Source organism: Canis lupus, chromosome 18 (genome assembly GCF_048164855.1).
Source record: "Canis lupus baileyi chromosome 18, mCanLup2.hap1, whole genome shotgun sequence".
NCBI classification, from domain to species: domain Eukaryota; kingdom Metazoa; phylum Chordata; class Mammalia; order Carnivora; family Canidae; genus Canis; species Canis lupus.
Genome location: NC_132855.1, coordinates 40280679 through 40300314, shown reverse-complemented (window position 1 = coordinate 40300314; position 19636 = coordinate 40280679). Strand labels below are relative to the sequence as shown.

General features: G+C 39.4%; 1 protein-coding gene across 2 annotated transcripts in view; it reads left to right on the top strand.

Moving 5' to 3' along the window:
- The first annotated feature begins 579 nt into the window (after positions 1-579).
- ASB4 (ankyrin repeat and SOCS box containing 4) overlaps positions 580-19636 on the top strand; it is a 60384-nt gene continuing 41327 nt past the window's right edge. For both annotated transcript variants that reach the window (XR_012011031.1, XM_072784085.1), the window contains exons 1-2: positions 580-842; positions 11252-11551. Coding sequence is in view for 1 of the 2 variants with exons in the window: in XM_072784085.1 (XP_072640186.1) it covers positions 653-842; positions 11252-11551 (490 nt within the window). In the remaining variant the exon portion in view is untranslated. The remainder of the gene's footprint in view (positions 843-11251; positions 11552-19636) is intronic.

Sequence of the window (19636 nt, the reverse complement as noted above, 5' to 3'; positions counted from 1 at the left end):
TCATTCTCTGATTGCACTTGGCTGTTTTGTCTCTTTTTTCCTAAAACAGTCCTGCCACCATACCCTACCTTGCTTTCTTTCACGGCATTGAAATTCTTCAAGTCTAGGTTACTTGAAAACCTTCTGTTTGTTTTTCAATGTGTACAACTCTGCTTGATTTTGCCAGCTTATGTTACAAAATTATTATAGGCTTTCGGAAGCACATGTATCAGCAACTGTAACAAATTTTCATTTTTGGCTATCTTTAATCAGAGCAGGACGCTGGATCTCCAGTTGGGCACCAGATGTTTTTACTGGGGAGGGGGGGGGAAAGCATTAAGAGCTTTTAAATCTTACGCTATTGCTTTGATCATATAAGAAATAATACTGACATTGCTTTCTCCAAAATGTGTCGCAAGGGTCTTCCTTGATACTGACACGATATATTATTCAATGAATCAGTTAGTATAGAACCAGTTTAAAAGACCTGAAAAAGCTGTGACAGCCAAGAAGGATATTTTGAAGTTTGAAATGATCCCTATATAAATAGAACGGATCAGCATAACTTTGGGATAAAATTAGCCGACAGTTTGTGGGCTCTCCAGCATGTGCCTGTTTGCTTGGTGCCGCTCTCCTGATAAATCACAACAAAGCTTCCAGAGGGAGAGGAAGGATGGAAGAAGGCACGGCTACCCCTATTACTAAATCTGCAGCTGCCAAGTTAGTTAAGAAAAATTTTCTTGAGGCTCTAAAGTCAAATGACTTCGGAAAATTGAAGGCCATTTTAATCCAAAGGCAAATAGATGTGGACACAGTGTTTGAAGTTGAAGATGAGAATATGGTTTTGGCATCTTATAAACAAGGTAAAAATTATAGGTGTAATTATAAAATACATAGAAAATGGGTTACTTGTAATGCACAGTGTTGGTCACCCACTCTCAACCTGTAGCTCTTGTGGTTTAAGTATGTATTTTTGAAATATTTCTAATTTGATTTTTTCTCTCTTTTTAGCTAGATGGCATCATGGGTGGCATATATTTGTATTTCTTTCTGTCTTTTCTTTTCTCTTCCTTCTCTTTCCTTGTGCCTGGAATGTGAAATCCTGGACAATCATATTTAGTTAGTGAATTTTGCTTTTATTTCTAACTTTTCTTCTGTCTAAAATGACATAGAATAAAGAAAACATCTCTAGATTACTGCTTAGATCTCATCCAGAAAGTGTGATTGCCTTGGGGGCAGGCTGCTAACTCTCTGCTCACGCAGCCACTTAAAGGTATATCATCTCTGTACTTATCTGGATGAAAAAGAGGATTTTTGCCCCCATTTGGAGGGTTAATGAATGGATAAAGCTCTGCCTTGGAGCACCGTGATGGTCCTCATCATGTTAATGAATTTTCGGTTCAGGCAAAAAGCCGAAACCAGAAAAACCAAAAAAAGTTAACTTTTTTTGTCCTTGACTATAGTAATAGTTCAAAATTGTTGATATCCTAAATGTAAAATGTCTGCCTTTTAAAGAAGTAAGGGCAACAAAAATGAGAACCGGATTTTTTTTTTTTTTTTTTATCAAAGGATTTTCTGGAACCCACTCTCAGGAAATCAGAAATAAATGACAAGAGCGCAGATTCTGATTTTCCCAAATCAGCTAGTTAACGGGGAACTTGAGTAGCGAGGCCATCTGGTGAGCAGACTACAAACAAACACCATGTTCAACATCATTTCTGTTTAAACAAAATAGATGATAAGGTCTCGTGTACAGCATTTGGAGAGAGAGAGAGCGCGCGCAATTCTTTTTTTCATGTTGAAAGTACTTTCCATTCACATATAAATCATCAGCACCATCAGTTTTCAGAGTCTAATGTTAATGGTATACATTTCCGCATTCATTTTCTGTACTCTGGTTGTTAGTTCTGAAGGAAGGATAGAACAGTGGAGGCCAGTTACTGTGTTTATGATTTTTCCTGGAGGGTTTTATCATAAATTGGCATTGCTATTTTGACTGGAAGATAATGAAGAGGTTTGTTTTTTATAAAGTAGTTGATGGGGCTCAGTTAAAAAGAGAAAGCATATACTATATATAAGATTACTTTCACCTTAGGGATTTGTTCAGTGAAAGACTGTCTGAATGCTAAATACATTTTTAAGGTGTTTTTTTAAGCTTATGTTTATGTCAATGAAAATAACTTAGGTCCAAGTCAATGCAATTTATTTGACTCTGAGTTGTAAAGACTGCCTTTTTCCATCTCCTAGGCATGTCAAACTGTGGATCGCCTGAGGTTTTGAGGTTGTGAGAAAGGAAGTTTTAGGGCAGGCTCCGGAGACTAAGGGTGCTGTTTCTCCTGCTTCCAACGGGGTCATCACACCTGAAGCAGAAGAATATGCATTTTTAATCCTTTCTGTCAATATGAGCCAATTCCTACGGTCTTCATAGAGCTAAATATTCATTCACACTAATGGGCGTTTTCATAGTGTTAGGACTCTGGGATGTGACTTTCAACTAGGGAAAGAGAAAATTACACCCTCTGGGAAAGGAAAAGTAGAACTCCATTCTTATACATGCCAGGTGAACGTATGCACAGAAAATAGGATTTGTGGTCGTATTTTCAGGGCTTATATGGGAATTGTGTGTTTGTGTGTGTGCACCTGCTTGTATGTATAGAAAGAAATGCACGTACTCTCTGTTTAATATGAATACAGGTATAAGACTCTATCTCTTCAATCTTCAGCCCAGATGAAAGCCTCACCTTTCTTCAAAGCTTCCTCAATTTTTTTTCACATTTTCACATGTCTTCCAGCCTAATTATCAAACCTTTTAATATTTCAGTCAGAAATAGAAGTGATAAATAGAATCCTAGTTGCTAGCCAAGCAAAGTTGACCTAAGTGGTTATATCAATTTCTTAAGTCACAAAGGAATTCCCAGGGAACAGTGTAGAGCTGAGCAAGCTACACTAGTTAATTAGTTAGGGTTAGTTCCTTTCTGAATAATTCTGAGGAATTTTCTGGGTGGCTTTAGAGGGTATGTGGCTGAATTAAACTTTGTGAGACTTTATTAAATCATAGGAGACTTTTTGGACATTGAATGGTATTGGATTTCTATGTACTAGTTTTTTATTTTTTTAAAGTGCCTTTGAAAGGCTCCACACAGTAAAGCATACAGATCATGTGTACAGCATGATTAATTTTCATAACATAGACAAACCTATATAACCAGCATCCAGATGTGGAGACAGAAGCATTACCTGTTTACTTTTAAACTGTGAGGACTTCAGGTTTTAGTTATTTTGTGGCTTATTAAGCAAGACAATGTTTAATAGTATAAAAGATACCATGCTACCTTTAAATTTGCTTGTATGATTACTAATATAATCTATATTCAACATTTCATTGTCCTGCAGAAGATCAACAGGGATATAATTAATCTCAAGCCATTTTTACTTCTTTTAGGACATATAGTATTTTTCATAGAATTTCAGAAAGTGACCACATTTTTTTTCCCCTGAATATGGTATGTCTAAGTTAGTATACAAGTCAGTTTATCAGTGTATAATTTTTGGAAGATAATTCAGAACTCTGTCGGCAAGGAAATCAACCTGGGATCTAAACATTGCTTCCTCAAAGCCACAATCCAGTTGGCACAATAATGTAAGCAAACGTAAAATGTGGATTTTGTGAGGAAGGCAGAGCAAAGCATCTGGAAATTCACTTCTGCTTCTTCATCCCACTGAATAGCTTCTCTTCCCCCTGTTGCAGAGGGCTGAATTCCAGAACTCAGGTTCAAGCTGTGTGTCCTAACCAGCCCCGGCACCTAATAATGATTCTTTTTTTTTTTAATTTCATTTATTTATTCATGAGAGACACACACAGGGCGGGGGGGGGGGAGGGTGGCAGAGACACAGGCAGAAGGAGAAGCAGGCTCCATGCAGAGAGCCCGATGCGGGACTCGATCCAGGGTCTCCTGGGCTGAAGGCGGCACTAAACTGCTGAGCCACCCAGGCTGCCCCCTAATAATGATTCTTAAAGCTAGACAGCTCTTACTTTATCTTTTGAAGTTATGTTATACTTCACTACCAAATCTTCGGATAATATCATGTTTTATTAATTGGAAAAAAAAAAAAAAAGCCTGTCTCACACTTTGTAAAGCAAGCATCAAAACATGCTGGTTGGCATTTGGGATAACTCCTGGAGGACAGCAAGGACATGTGTCTCTAAAGCAAAACAAGCAAGCAAAATTCCATCTACCAGACGACTGCTTTAAAATGGGAAAGACGTGAAGAAAAGTTAAATACACAAACAGCTTTTTAACTGCCACATGCATTAAGCAGTTGTGAAGTCAAGGATTGTTGATAGGAAATTCACTGTGAGCCAAGTGAACGGCATCCGGGGTGAACGTAGGATCTGTAAGAAACCCCAAAGCTTTCATGTCGGTTCTCACTAGTGATCTCTGTACTGGAAATGTGAACATCCATAAAGTTGTTTCCAACGGTTTTTCCAGCTATAGTTTTGATTCTCTTTCGGATGTGGGAGCCTGGGCACATTAATGATAGAGTCCAAACATCATACTTCTCTCTTGGGTATGAAATTCCTGAGTCAGCAAGGTTAATCAGAGTCCTTTTATTAATCAGTGCAAGGCACTATAAGTACTTCGGTTATGGCCTAGAGCCGCAGGTTCTTTGGTTGGTAGTCATATTTTTAATTAAATTAACCAATGAATGATTTCACAGGAAAACTTTCTGGCAGGTACTCTACTAAGTAACAAGTGCCGTCCTTGTATCTTGAAAGCTCTTATTTCCACTGTCTTAATGAATAATCTCCTTGTCACCTCATTTTCCTCTTTGCCAGAAATCTGCTCTCCTGCTGTTCTATTTCCATCCTGAAGTTCTTTGCCCTTCCTGGTTGCTCAAACTTTTTCCCTTTAAATGTTGCATTTCAGGCTGACTTCCCCCCCCCCAACCCTCTCCTGGGGGAGCTCTGAGATTTATCCTGAAAATATTAGCTATTAAAAGATAGCCAAGTATTGTGCTTTAGTCTATAATCCTTCAGGACTGTGTAAATACATGGACACAGGCAGAGCAAATGTCTGCTAATCCAGCCACGAGCAGTGTGTGTAACCTTTGGCTGTAATAACAGAGGCTTCTCATGTGTGGGGTTCTTTGGACTCAGACAACATTATAGCTGATAACTGTTGCAGAGCCCAGGCTTAGCTGAAAGTTTACCAGAGATGTGTACATCCCTCCAACCACGGAGCAGAATCAATCCCTCTTCCAAAAGATGGCCCGAACACTTCTCTTTACCATATTTCCTGAGCGGAGGACTTTCTATTCAGCTATCCAGGCAGATCACTTTGGTTTCAGAATTAATTAAACACACACACACACACACACACACACACACACACACACACATAAATACTCTGAGTATCTTTGTTGGGATAAAACTTCTCAAAACCTTTTAGAACTTTTGCCTACAAGTGCTGCTGTTTTGGAAGTGAAATGCGGGCAGTCAGCAGATCTCCCATGGCTGTTTAAGGATTTGGGGAGACCATAGTTTGAGTTAATCTGTCAGTACCAGTTACACAGGTGTGAGCGCTTTATGCTACTTAATCTTATTCTTATTGGCAAAGTAAAGACTTTGTCAAGACCCTCTCTATTTTTTTTTAATTTTTATTTATTTATGATAGTCACAGAGAGAGAGAGAGAGAAAGAGAGGCAGAGACACAGGCAGAGGGAGAAGCAGGCTCCATGCAGGGAGCCCGACGTGGGATTCGATCCCGGGTCTCCAGGATCGCGCCCTGGGCCAAAGGCAGGCGCCAAACCGCTGCGCCACCCAGGGATCCCTTTTATTTTTTTTTTTATATTTTTTTTAATTTAAGACCCTCTCTAAATCTCCTGCATGCTGATAATCTATGATGTTATGAAGGGGGAATTTATATAAACAGATTATGTGTCATGGCCTGGGGGAAGGTGAAAAGTAACTGTAGATACTATAAATGCACATGGGCATGGCCTGTATTGTAGAGTCTCTGGGGATTTTTGCCTAGAAGAGGATCCGTAGTCTCCTCTCGTCCTAGTTAAACCCCTTGCTGAAGCAGAGCTCTCTGAGCCATGCTCCCCTCGGACTGCAGACCTGGAGGTAGCAGGGCAGTGTGAGTGGCTGACAGCAGTGGGAGGCAGCGGCTTCCTCACTCTCCCCTCGGGGGCTGTGTTCCCACAGTCCACTCCACCCCTGGCCTTCGTGCCCATCTGAGCATGCCGAGGGCAGCCTGGCTTCTGTAGAGGTGAGTGGAGGGGGGCTCTTTGAAAAACAAATGCTAAGAATTAATCACATTCGAGGTTCTGAAGCCCTGGGACAATCCTGCCCTGGAAAGAAGGAAGAGTGTACAGAGTGAATATGCCTGATTAGTTCACTGCAGCTCTGTTATGCTGTGCCTATTGGTGATTATATTTTAGAGGACAAACTCTGATGTCTTGGCATCTCGATATTAACACCAGAATGTTCATAGGTGCTGCCTCACTGTGGTTTCTGAAGATGGCTCTACCTCGGGTTTGGTCCCCAGAGTGGGTAGGTGTGGTGGAAAGGACATGCTTGCTCCTTTCTACACGTGGTACAAAGAGACCTATGGCTGTAGCCTCATTTTAAGGTGTGAGTAGACGAGGTGGGTCTGGCCATAGCCTCCTTGCTAGGGGCTGCTCCGTTCTCTATAGAGGGCTTCCCTGTTATGCCTGGGGTTGAATTACCCAGAATCAATGTCCCTTCTCCTGCCCGAGCACACACACCACCACCACCACCACCACCACTGGCACCAAAAAGTTCTGCAACCCAGCCTCAAGATACACTTCAGTGGGCCCTGATCCGTATCTGACAGTCTGTCGCCTTCCTATTTCTCTGTTCAGCTTCTTGGGGCAGCAGCGAAGGTGTCTTGTTGCCAACCACCTATGCACATTTCCATCTAGGAGGGGTGAGTTGTAGGCATCAGTTCATTCAGGGGGTCAGCTGAATCCTAGGACCAGGCTGTCCCCGAGGCTGGCTTACTGGTTAATGATTATGACCAAAGGAAGGCTGAGGCAGGGCCCTGAGAGACTGAGGACCACTGATTCGTGGAATGAAAGGGCAGGATAGATTCTCTCTCTAGGTGCTACTGGGAATTTAGGAAGAAGAGAAAACATCCACAAGCAAATGCATTTCCATATCAGAGATGTGGCATATTACAGATGAATTCAGGATCTGCTTTCCTTCCTGTTGATTTGTGAAGCAGGCTTGGCGCTAAAGCCTATTCTGCTTCCACAAAGACAAAGACAGATGGAAGCCCTGCACTGCAGATATCCTGAGTCCATTAGTTTGGACTGAGGCGGGCGACTTATGGCTCTAGCAGGCTGAAAAAGTGGCAGTTTTCTCATCTGGAAAATGAAAGGCTTGGACTGGATAATCTTCCCTCCAGTGCTAGCATTCTGCGTTTTCTTTGATTTTACATCAAAATGGTATTTTCTTAATCAGCTCTCTACTGCTTCCTTTCTTAGATCATTTTTCTTCCCATTGCAGAAGCAGGCATGAGTTTCCAATCAGTTGGTGCACAGAGCTGCCAAATCTTTGCTGCTAATCAGCAGGCAAAACATACTCCAGTTTCCAGATCTGGAACCAGCTTCTTTCCAAGACAGTTAGAAGAGACGGGCTTTGCAAATTGCTTGTTGAGGAAATTTGAGCATTAAAATGACTGATTAAGTATTGGTGTTAATGTGATTCATTCATTATCAAAAGCAAGTTGCGTACCACGTAGCTTGAAAACTCTGCTCAGAACAGAGATTCAATGTACATAGCTAAATAGAAATGTATAAATGGGTAGACATGCATGTAGTGTTAAGCCTAGCTGCTTAAATGCACAGGTGCATGCACACCTACACACACACACACACACACACACACACACACATACACACACACTATAGGCAAAGGGTTGATAATTCCATAGCCTAGAGTGTCTGTGATACTATTTGTTTCTGCCAGAGAAAAGTCCATATCAACAGATACCTTCCGTCCTCAATGCCTGGAATCTCCAATTACTGTTTTAGCACTTAGTTCTATTAGTTGAATACAGATTCCTACATAAATTCGGATCGTCTTAAGAGGGTCACACTTCAAAAAAAATCCTCAGTTCATTAGACTTTAGTGTGAATTAACTTTGGATTTCTTTTTGATGGAACTGGAGGGTATTATGCTGAGTGAAATAAGTCAATCGGAGAAGGACAAACATTATATGGTCTCATTCATTTAGGGAATATAAATAATAGTGAAAGGAAATGGAAGGGACGGGAGAAGAAATGGGTAGGAAATATCAGAAAGGGAGACAGAACATAAAGACTCCTAACTCTGGGAAACGAACTAGGGGTGGTGGAAGGGGAGGAGGGGTGGGGGTGGGGGTGAATGGGTGACGGGCACTGAGGGGGGCACTTGACGGGATGAGCACTGGGTGTTATTCTGTATGTTGGCAAATTGAACACAAATAAAAAATAAATTTATATTAAAAAAAAAGTTGGATTTCTTTTTAAAGAGGCGATGTAGATAAGGGCAGAGCCGAGAGTGATGGAAAAGTTGAACAGCCTTAGAATTCTGAATGGAAAGGAAAAGGGATTAGAGTATGTGAACATGCGTGTGTTCATGTGTATGTGCGAGTGTGTGTGTGTAGCTGGGGAGTGAGCTACAGAAAACCAAACTTCAGGTTGGGTTCATTCATTTCCTCAGGATTTTTAAAAAAGATTTTATTTATTTATTCATGAGAGACACACAGAGAGAGAGGCAGAGACATAGGTAGAGAGAGAAGGCTCCACGCAGGGAACCTGATGTGAGACTCAATTCCGGGACTCCAGGATCATGCCCTAGGCTGAAGGCAGGCACTCAACTGCTGAGCCACCCAGGCGTCCTGATGACCTCAGGATTAATCAGCATTGTGTACAACCCTGTAATATGGCCTTTTAAGCTAAATCATCTTTCCCCCCTCTGAACAGGCGAATAATAGTTTATTTTAATTTTACTTATTTTGACAAATAGTTACACATGCACAAGGTACTGAATTTCAAAGCTCAAAAGAGACACCAAGGACCTTGTCTCCCAGCTCCCAGTTCTTGGAGACTACCACTGTAACCAGCTTCTTGTTTGAGGTGTTGATAAATATTTTCACATATGAGAGCATACTATGCACTCTGATCAGCCTGCCCCTGCTTTTCTTGCTTAGTAATATATCTTGCGGGGGATCCCTGGGTGGCTCAGTGGTTTAGCACCTGCCTTCGGCCCGGGCGTGATCCTGGAGTCCTGGGATCGAGTCCCACATCGGGCTCCCTGCGTGGAGCCTGCTTCTCCCTCTGCCTCTCTCTCTCTCTCTCTGTCTCTCATGAATAAATAAAAACTTAAAAAAAAAGTAATATATCTTGAGATTTTTCCCCCTATCAGTGGACAAAGAACTGCCCTCTTTTTTATAATGGCTGTATAGTACTCGATTGAATGGATACAGCATTAATTTTTTAAAAGTCTCCTATTGATGAAGATTGAGATTGTTTCCAATCGTTACCCATTAAGAATGGTGCCGTAGTGTAGTGCATGCTCTTGTCCACAGGCCAGGTTATTATAACTCCTGAGAACTTTATACTTCTCACAAAGGATTCAGTGCAGATGGTGTTCTTGCTAGTTGTGCAATACAGTGGCCCTTATAGAGCATTTCACACATGACTGATTATACTTGTAGGATAAATTCCCAGGAGTTGCATGTGTGTAATATTTCTCACTTACATGAGATGATTTTAATACCTGATTACCAGGCCCACTTTTAATGTGGTCATCATCTTTCGAGTGCCCTCCAGATGCTCATCATGGGTGCCCAGAAGTATCACAATATTCTAGATTTATTCTGACCTCATCTAATCAGTAAAGAATACAACTTTTACCCCTCTTGTTTTGGGCAGTGCACTTTTATTAATGTAGCTGAAAATTGTATTAGTTTTTTGGCAGCTCCATCCCACTATTGGCTCCTTTTGAGAATTCTATCAACTCAAATCCCTGGGTCTTTTCTCAAATAAATTACCATGAAACCATATTCCACTTACCTTGTACTTGTATAGTGGAATTTTATAACTTAAAAGCAAACTTCTGACTTACCCACGTTAAAATATATTTTTATATATTTCAGATAATATTTAATATATATTGGAGTCTTGTCTAAGCTGTTGAGTTATCTCTACATCTCCATCTGGTCGTCAAAATTTTATCTTCCTGAACCTATTTTCCATTACCCACTCATAGTGAGCTTAATGCCATGGCTATAGGTATTGACACTGAAAGAATTTTTACAAAGTTATGATTGTTATAGCTTGTGAGACATGTGAGGGAGAGATGGGGAGAGAGAGAATATTTCAAACAACTAATGGGAAAAATTTATCTAAGATTTCAGTTCTAGGAACAGCTAAGCTTCTCCTGAGCAATTAATTTGTGTATAGCTTGTGGGCATAGTTAATTGTGCAATACATCATGTTTTCCTATTTATTTTGGCTGCTAGGAAGTTCAAAGGCAAATTTGCAATGCAGTTCTAGTGTACAATAAATGGTTTATATTTTGTGTACCTATCTTACCCTTGACCACTTTTTATTTTCCAACCATATTTTTTTCCTTTGCCTTTGTTTTCTAGATCACTAAAAAAAAAATCTTGTATTGTGTAAAATTTCTAAGTTTCCTTAAATTCTTCTTTGGTAAGAGGTATTGTAAAAACCAATAGGCAGGCAAATGAAATCTTGGCATGACAAATTTTTTAAAGACATCAAATACCTTCATACTTCAGATTTACAACAACAGCAACAACTCTAGGGAAAGAGAATTGTGATGGAATAAAAAGCATAATCTTGTAATTAACAGCTTCAGAATCATTCAAAACAATGGTTGGGTGTTAAAACAGTAAGAGTCTCATGGAACTCAGCATGTAAAATAAAATGTAATCACATAAATGAAGCTCTCAAATTCAAATACCTTCAAGGGCCAGGAAGATAAAGTAAAAAAAAAGGACAAGATAATAGAGAACACTAGAAATGAGGGACTCAAGAGTGCCTGTCCCACTCAAATATATCCAAGTATGCTATCACAGTAAACATTTGCAGACTCATCAGTTACTAGTTCAGAATTTGTGAATCACTACCCCCTCCCCAAATTTATAAATGTGACCAAAGTAAAAGTTTGTAAAAATTCTGACAAAACAGAAAAATCCTAGGCCAAGAAATTAAACTTTTTCCTTTTCTTGTTCAGGTTATTGGTTGCCTAGTTATAAATTGAAGTCTTCCTGGGCAACAGGCCTGCACCTGTCTGTCTTGTTTGGTCATGTGGAATGTCTTCTGGTGCTGCTGGACCACAATGCTACAATCAACTGTAGACCCAATGGGAAAACCCCTCTTCATGTGGCTTGTGAAATGGCCAACTTGGATTGTGTTAAGATCCTCTGTGACCATGGAGCAAAGCTCAATTGCTACTCCCTAAGTGGACACACAGCCTTACACTTCTGTACAACTCCTAGCTCCATTCTCTGTGCCAAGCAATTGGTTTGGAGAGGTAAGACTTTCGGGGTGGCCGACGTTGTCATCTACTTGCATACTCATGGTTTTGAAACTTGGTGATCTTTACTTGCTTTACGTAATGTAGTCTACCAATGTAGTCCTATTGGTAGGTCTCATTAGGGGATCCTAAAAACATGTAAGTATATGTATATTTATATAATGATATAAATAAAAGTGTTGGTCCTCAGCGATGACCACATTGGAATCATTATTATTTTCATTGTAGGGGGCTCATTAGTTTACACATTTATTTAACAAATACTTATTTAGCTCTTAGAATGTGTCAGTTAATGTGCTAAGTAACTGAAAAAAATAGTTTCTGTCCTCAAGAAGCTATATTCTAGTAGGGGAGATAAATACTAGCAAAATAAATTCATAAATATATCATAAATTGACAAAGGAGCAAAACAGTGTTATGAAAGAGAATATCAGGAGTGAACTATTGTAAAATATATAAAGACTTCTCTAAACATATGACGTGTAAAGCAGAAATTTTATGAATGAGAGGGAGCTAGCCATTAACAAAGGCACCAAGGGGAAGAGGAGTCTAGGTGTAGAGAATAGCTTGTGCAAACTCTCTAAGGGAGCAAAAAACTGGACTATTCAACACATGGAAGAAGGCTAGTGTGGTCAGAGTATCATGGGTGTGGGGTAGTTGGGAGGGATAAGAGGGTATCCAATTATTGTGTGATTGTGTGTCATCACAAGATGACATTGAATGTGTTAGGTCATATACATCTTGCTGTGGGCCAAGGCATGGGGTTTAGAAATGGAGCCACAGAAAAGTTTTAAGCAAAGCAAGGACATGGTTTCATTTTCACTTAAAATCATTATTCTGAAGTTATGCAGAAATAGGGTTGGAGGAGGCCAGGAATGGAAGCAGGGAGACCAGCAGCAAAGCTATTGCAACAGTGTGGGTGAGAAGGGATGGTGATTTGCATGAAAGGCCAAACTTGAATAGGAAGATTAGAAGATGGGTTTACAGTATATTTTGGAAGCTGAGTTAATGACATTTGGAGATGGATTATAGCTGGATGAGTGGAGAAGGAAAAGAGATTTTCAAGTATCATTGCCAGGTTTCTGGCTTTAGAAAAGTGTGTGGAGACTGATGCCATTTTTTTTAAAAAAGATTTATTTATTTGAGAGAGAAAAAGAGAGAGAGAGCACAGAGGGGAGGGGCAGAGGGAGAAGGAGAGAGGTTTTAAGCAGACTCGGTGCTGAGCATTGAGCCAGATGTGGGGTCTACGTCACCACCCTGAGACCAGGGCCTGAGCGGAAACCAGGAGTTCCATGTTTAACTGACTGAGCCATCCAGGTGCCCCATGATGCCATTTTTTAAGACAGAGGGAGTTGAGAAAGAAGCATGTGTGTGGAAAAGATCATTAAATTAGCTTTTAGGGGCACCTGGCTGGCTCAGCCAGTTAAAGGTCTGACTCTTGATTTTGGCTCAGCTCATGATCTCAGTCCTGGGATAAGGAGCCCTGTGGCATCTCCCGCTCAACGGGGGTCTGCTTGTCTCATGCTCTCTCTGCACCTGTCCCTCACCCCCTGCCCTGTGCTCACTCTCTTTATGTCTCTCTCAAATAAATAAATCTTAAGAAATTATTTTTTTCTGTCTGCCTGTCGCCGAAACACAACGTGTCAGCAAGAAATTAATTTTTTTAAAAGTCAGTTTATAGAGGTATAATTCACCCACAGTAAAATTCAGTATTTTTGAGAGAAACACCTAGTCATGAAATCAATCATTACCACAGTCATTTCAAAAGTTCCCTGATCCCCTTTATAGTTAATCCCACAACTTTACCCCCCACCTCCAACAACCACTGATCTGTCTTCTGTCCCTATAATTTTGTCTTTTTCAGAATGTCATAAAAATTAAATTATATAATATGTAGCCTCTTGGGTCTGTTTTTTCCTACTTAGCATAATGCATTTGAGATTTATCCATGTGGTGGTTGCACTTATCTGTATATCAGATCTTTGATTGCCAAGTAGTATTCCTTATATAGATGTAACACAATTAAGCTGCTCTCTAGTCGAGGGATATTTGGATTGTTTCTAGTTTCTGGGAATTTTGTAAAAAAGTTGATATAAACATTTGCATACAGATTCTTATGTGGAAATGTTCTCATTTCTCTTGGGTAGATACCCAAGAGTAGGATGATGGGTTGTATGGTAAATTTACAAGAAATTGCTAAACTGTTTTTCATACTAGCTGTACATTTTGCATTCTAACCGGCAATATATGAGTTCAGTTGCTCTCCATCCTTGCCAGAAATTGGTAATGTTAGATTAAAAGAAAAATTTATTTTAGCTATTTTAATAGGTATATAGTAGTATCTCATAATGATTTTAATTAAGATTCCCCTAGTGACCAAGGATGTTGAGTATGTTTTCATGTATTTATTTGCCAGCTGTGTATTTACTTTGGTGAAATACCTGTTCATATCTTTTGCTCCTTCTTTTAAAAAAGGAGTTTTTTGTTTTCTTATTATTGATTTGTAAGAGCTCTTTTCATATTCTGGATACCAGCCCTTTGTCAGAAATATGATTTGCAAATATTTTTATTTATCTTTTGACTTTTCATTCTTCCTACCTTTAGAAGAGTAGAAGTATTTAATTATGACAAATTTAATTTCTCGATTTTTACCTCTTATGGTTTATGCTTTGTGTGTCCGACCTAAGAAATCTTTGACTAACCGCAGGAACAAAGATTTTCTCCTATGTGTCCTTCTAGAGGTCTCATAATTTTAGGTCTTACTTTTTGGTCTTTGACTCATTTTGAGTTAATTTTTGTGTATGGTACAAGGTACAGTTTGAGGTTCATATTTTTTATACATAGATAAATTATCTTACATATCCAATTGCTTCAACATCATTTATTAAAAAGACCATTTTTTCACTAGTGAGTTGCCTTCATATCTTTGTCAAAAATCAAATGGCCAGATATGTATGGATCCACTGATATATATATATATATATATATATTTTTTTTTTTTTTTTTTTTTTTTTTTTTTTTTTTTGCTAAAGTTCCACTAACTTGATTCCTGGAACCTTAGATTAAGTTTTAAAACCAGAGTGAGTTTCCCCAGATCAGTTTTAAAGATAAGAAGTTTCAGATCTCTTTGAGACCTCAAAGTGAGTAAGTCAAAGCTGCCCTTGACATAAATGTATGGATTGCTGAAGAGAGCTCTGGACTAAAGCTGTGACTTTAGGAATTGTTGGCCTATAGATGGTATTTGAAGCCAAGGAAATCAATGAAATCACTTGGATAAGAGTGTGGAGAGAGAAAAGAGAAGATAGGACCAAGCCCTGATAAATTCTTACATTTAGATGTTAGCAGGATGGAGAGGGGCCAAGGAGAGTGAAATGGATTGGCAAGTGAAATGAGAGAAAGCCCAAGAGCATTTTTGGCATCATAGGGACTGAGAAAGAGACAGGTTCAAGTAGGAGGACGTGGTCGGCTGTATCAATAGCTACTGAGAGATTTAATTAGATATTCATTAGCTTAAGTGACAGAGTTATCACTGACAAAAGCAGTTTGGGGAAAATGGTGGGTGTAGAAGTCAGATTAGAATGGTATAAGGTGTGAATGGGAGGTTAAAAACTAGGGATGCTACATAACTGTTCAAAAAAGTCTGGCTACACATGTAAGCATATGAGTAGCATGATTTCTGAAGGGGGTCAGAGGCATAGGAGAGTACTCTGTACTTGGAAATAAAAGGAAATATTTGCATGCTAAAGGGAATGATTTATAATAATTATAATATTATAACAATTATAATTTATAATTTCAAACCATTGAAAATGCACAAGACGTGATAACTAAAAGATTCAAATATGAGAGGCTGAGATGCAGTGAATTCTAGAGACTGTGAGATACATCCTCACTTTTTTTTTTAAAGGTTTTTAATTTATTTATTAATGAGAGACACAGAGAGAGAGAGACAGGCAGAGACACAGGCAAAGGGAGAAGCAGGTTCCATGCAGGGAGCCTGACTTGGAACCCGATTCCTGGTCTCTGGGATCACACCCTGGGCTGAAGGCAGTGCTAAACTGCTGAGCCACCCAGACTGCCCATACATCCTCATTTTTAACAGATGGGCCAAAGTAAAGGATGGCCTTAAAATGCCAGAGTGTTTATAGATGTGGCAGTGGTAAGATGAGGGAGTTCACATAGCCTTTCTCCCTCAATAATGTATGAGGCAAAGTCATCAGCCAAAAACAAGAGGAGAAAGGTGGAAATTTTGATGAGAGTGGGAAGGTATTGAAAGGTCATTGGGGAAGATTGGGAGAACAAGCTTAAAGATGCCATGGTCTCCTCAACCTGTGAGAAGTCAAGGGGAAAAAAATCAGGCCAGCTTTTTCTCCTTCTTGCCTGCCTTGGGGGGAAAGATCTAGCCCAGATACACATGGAGAAGGGTAGGTGTCAGTCCAGGCATAGCCACCTATGGGATGTGGCCATCACCACCGTTCACATTTACTTACACATTTATGGTTTTTAGGTTTAGTTGTTAGTTTAATTTTATTTTAACTCATTAATTTAAACTTTTAAGCTTCTTATTTTTAAAATTGTTAGAAAGTTGAGGCACCTGGGTGGCTCAGTCAGTTAAGCGTCTGCCTGCAGCTCCAGTAGTGATCCCAGGGTCTGGGGGATCGAACCCCACCTCAGGCTCCCTGCTCAGGAGGGAGGAGTTTGCTTCTCCCTCTCACCCTATCTCTCCCATTCCCTCTACCTCTTCCTCTGCTCACTCTCTCTCTCAAATAAATAAATAAAATGTTTAAAAAAATAAAATTGTTAGAAAGTTAAGAAACTATATTTGAAATACATAGTTTCAAAAGTCTAATTATTGACTTTTAGTATTTCTGCCTTTTCTTTCTTTCTTTCTTTCTTTCTTTCTTTCTTTCTTTCTTTCTTTCTTTCTTCTTTCTTTTTTTTTTTTTTTTGTATTTCTGCCTTTTAATGTGACTTTATCAACCATAGACTGAGAGAGAGCTGCTAAGCCTTTCACTCCTCAGAAGCATAATCAGAGGGAAACTCACTCCCAGAGGACTTGCTTATTGCCTGTCTCCTTTATCCCTATTGACATAGGGAGACTACCCAGAGATGAGAAGGAGTAAAGAGGTAGGGAGAAACCAAGCAAGGCTCTCTGTAGGCTGCCACTAATGAATTAGGCTAATAACAATCAACGAGGAAGAATGGAAGTCCATTAAAGATAAACTTACTCTTAGATCCATAGCATCAAAGGCCAAAGCCATAAAGAAAAGAAAGATGAATTAGAGAAAGCAAAAATATTCAATGTGCGAGTGTGGCAAACAGATCATAAAATAAAAAGGCTGTCATAAAACTGGAAAAAATATTTGAGACTATATGGATAAAGGCCCTCTTTATATCCTTAACATTGAAAGAAATCTTAAAAATTAAGGTAAGGAGATTAACAAGAGAGAAAGAGAGAACAAAGACCAAGAATAGATGTTGGTATTTCAGATTAAAAAAAAAGTAAATAAACAACAAATAAAGATAACATGATGATCACCTGCCCTGGTAATCAGTAAAATGTTAAGTAAAATGACGGGGGCTTTTGTTGCTATTTATTACATTAACAGAGATACAAACGATGACAATACATATGCTCGCAAACATAAGCATATACTCTCACACCCCCTTGATGGGATGTGACTGGGTACAGTCTGGAGGGCAGTGTCAAAAGCTGGAAAACTTCTGTAACTTGGAAGTTCTGCATGTAGGATTTAGGACTAATTCTGCACCTTTTTTTTTTTTTTAAGATTTTATTTTATTTATTCATAGAGACAAAGAGAGGGGCAGAGACACAGGCAGAGGGAGAAGCAGGCACCACACAGAGAGCCGGACGTGGGACTCGATCCCGGGTCTCCAGGATCACGCCCTGGGCTGCAGGCAGCGCTAAACCGCTGCGCCACCGGGGCTGCCCAATTCTGCACCTTTTGACTCAAATGTACTCTCATTTATGTAGGGTCTCCAATTCAAACTCTGGATATTACCTCCAAACAAGATTACACAAGAGATAACTGTTGAGAAAGAAAGATGACATTTATTATGTAACAAAGTTGTGTGTGCAATCTGTAGTAGAACAGAAATTAAGAGATTTTCTCCTCATTCTATGAGTCTTCAAAATGGTGTAGTCATACTGTGTTTTATTTTATGTTTTTGCATCAGAAGCTTTGACTGGTTAAGGAATACATTCAAAATATACAACTAAAAATATGTGCATTGGTATTTTTCATTTTAAATATACTTAGAGCCACAAAACATTGCCTGATTCATTTTTTGCTCTGAGAGTGGTATTACCTCCATGCCATATAGACATTAAAAATTGTGTTGTAAAAAATGCTCATTGAAATGGAACAATTTTTAAAAGAAGTGTATAGGAGAGTATAAACTGCATCAACTTATTTTTCTAAAAATATATGATTACACATATCAGAAAAGAACATCCAAATTATCAGAGTCAAACCTGATATTGGAGCTAATGTTTAGCTCTAGCTAAGCAACTTCAAAAAAAGCAAATTTATTATTTTAGATTCTCATTTCTAGGATAACACGTGTTTTGGAGGTTTTTTTTGTTTTGTTTTAAAGTGCGGTGCCTTGCAAATTTACCAAAATCAAAACAAATTAAAAAAATCAAAACAAATGGTGGATCAGATAAACGGGGAAATTTTCACCCATTTTATGGATGGAGAAATAGAGAGAAGGAAAAAGTAGGAGCTTGAAGTAGGTCTCCAACTCTGGAAACTCTAGAAACAGCAAGCATCCTGCATTCTTTCCTTTGCATTTTTTATGTCTTAGGCCCCTGGACAGTGCTTGGCACCTAGGAAGTACTCAGTCAACGGTCTGGTCTCAGACTGATCTGGGAATGGCTCCCGGAGCCCTGAGTGCATGGATGGGAACTACTGCTATCTAATAAATGGGCACTGCTACATTCATGGTTAATGAATGAAATGCAGTTGTTGGTCAGTTTCACCCTCTCCATCTCTCAGGGCATAGCTGAGGGATGGATTTTCTCTCTTGGATTATGTTGTAGGCACTTTGAGGAGAAGTCACATACATCACTTTGTGGCTGGACAGAGGGAATTGAGACAGCACACAGACAAGGAAAGTGAGTCAGGCTAACATTAAACTAGGGACCGGAGAAGTCCATTAGAGGGAAAGCCAATGCCATGGCAACTGAAGACCAATGTAATTTCATTTGCTACTTAATGGACTCTTTGTAGAAAAAAGCGCTCTTTGTGGAAAAGGCTAATTGAGGCCAAAAAATTGCATGCAATTTTCGCTTAAAGGATTTTCCCCTATTTTTTCAATGTTGCAGAGCCTGCTTTGTCCCTATGCTGGATTTTGTCTGCTATTTTTCTGTTTGCCTTTCTACTTAATGCCCCCCATCTTCTGGCCTTTGTTTCCTTTGGTATTAGTATAATAGTGCTCATCAGTTGAGAGGGCTTATTTACCTCAGTGAAAATGTCCTCTCTGTGAATCCTGCATTTCCCTACGAATAAAGGGAGTCAGGTCAGGTTCAGCTGGCTGAATAGCAGTATATTATTTCTACCTATTCCCTTTCGTAAGAGGAAAATGAAAGCTGCTTGCTTTCCTCGGCATGAAGCAAATCCTGACAGTTGGAGGAAAATTTGTTACTGCAGGAAAGCCATAAAAATTCAAATGTTTCCTACCAGAATGTGGCATGATGGCAATGTAAAGGAGACCCTGCCTTTGAAAAGACTGTTGCCTGCTACTTGGTGTGACAACGACACAAGTTACCCGTGTTAGGAAAGCTCTGTTCAGTGATGAGAACATAGCAAGGCAAGATGTCATTGGACTTCCCTTTAGTCCAGAAACAGAGATGCTGGCTCGATAGGCACCTCTCTCCCCCATCCGTCACCCTCTGGATCTTTCCAGATCTTCCATGATATGTTTGCAATAGCACAAATCTGACCATCCTTGCCATTTGCAAACAACTTTGTGGATTTTTGCCCCATCTGCTGTACTGTTAGTACCAACTGTACAATATGAATTTAATCTTTTCTTCAAATTGACATTACTTAATAAATT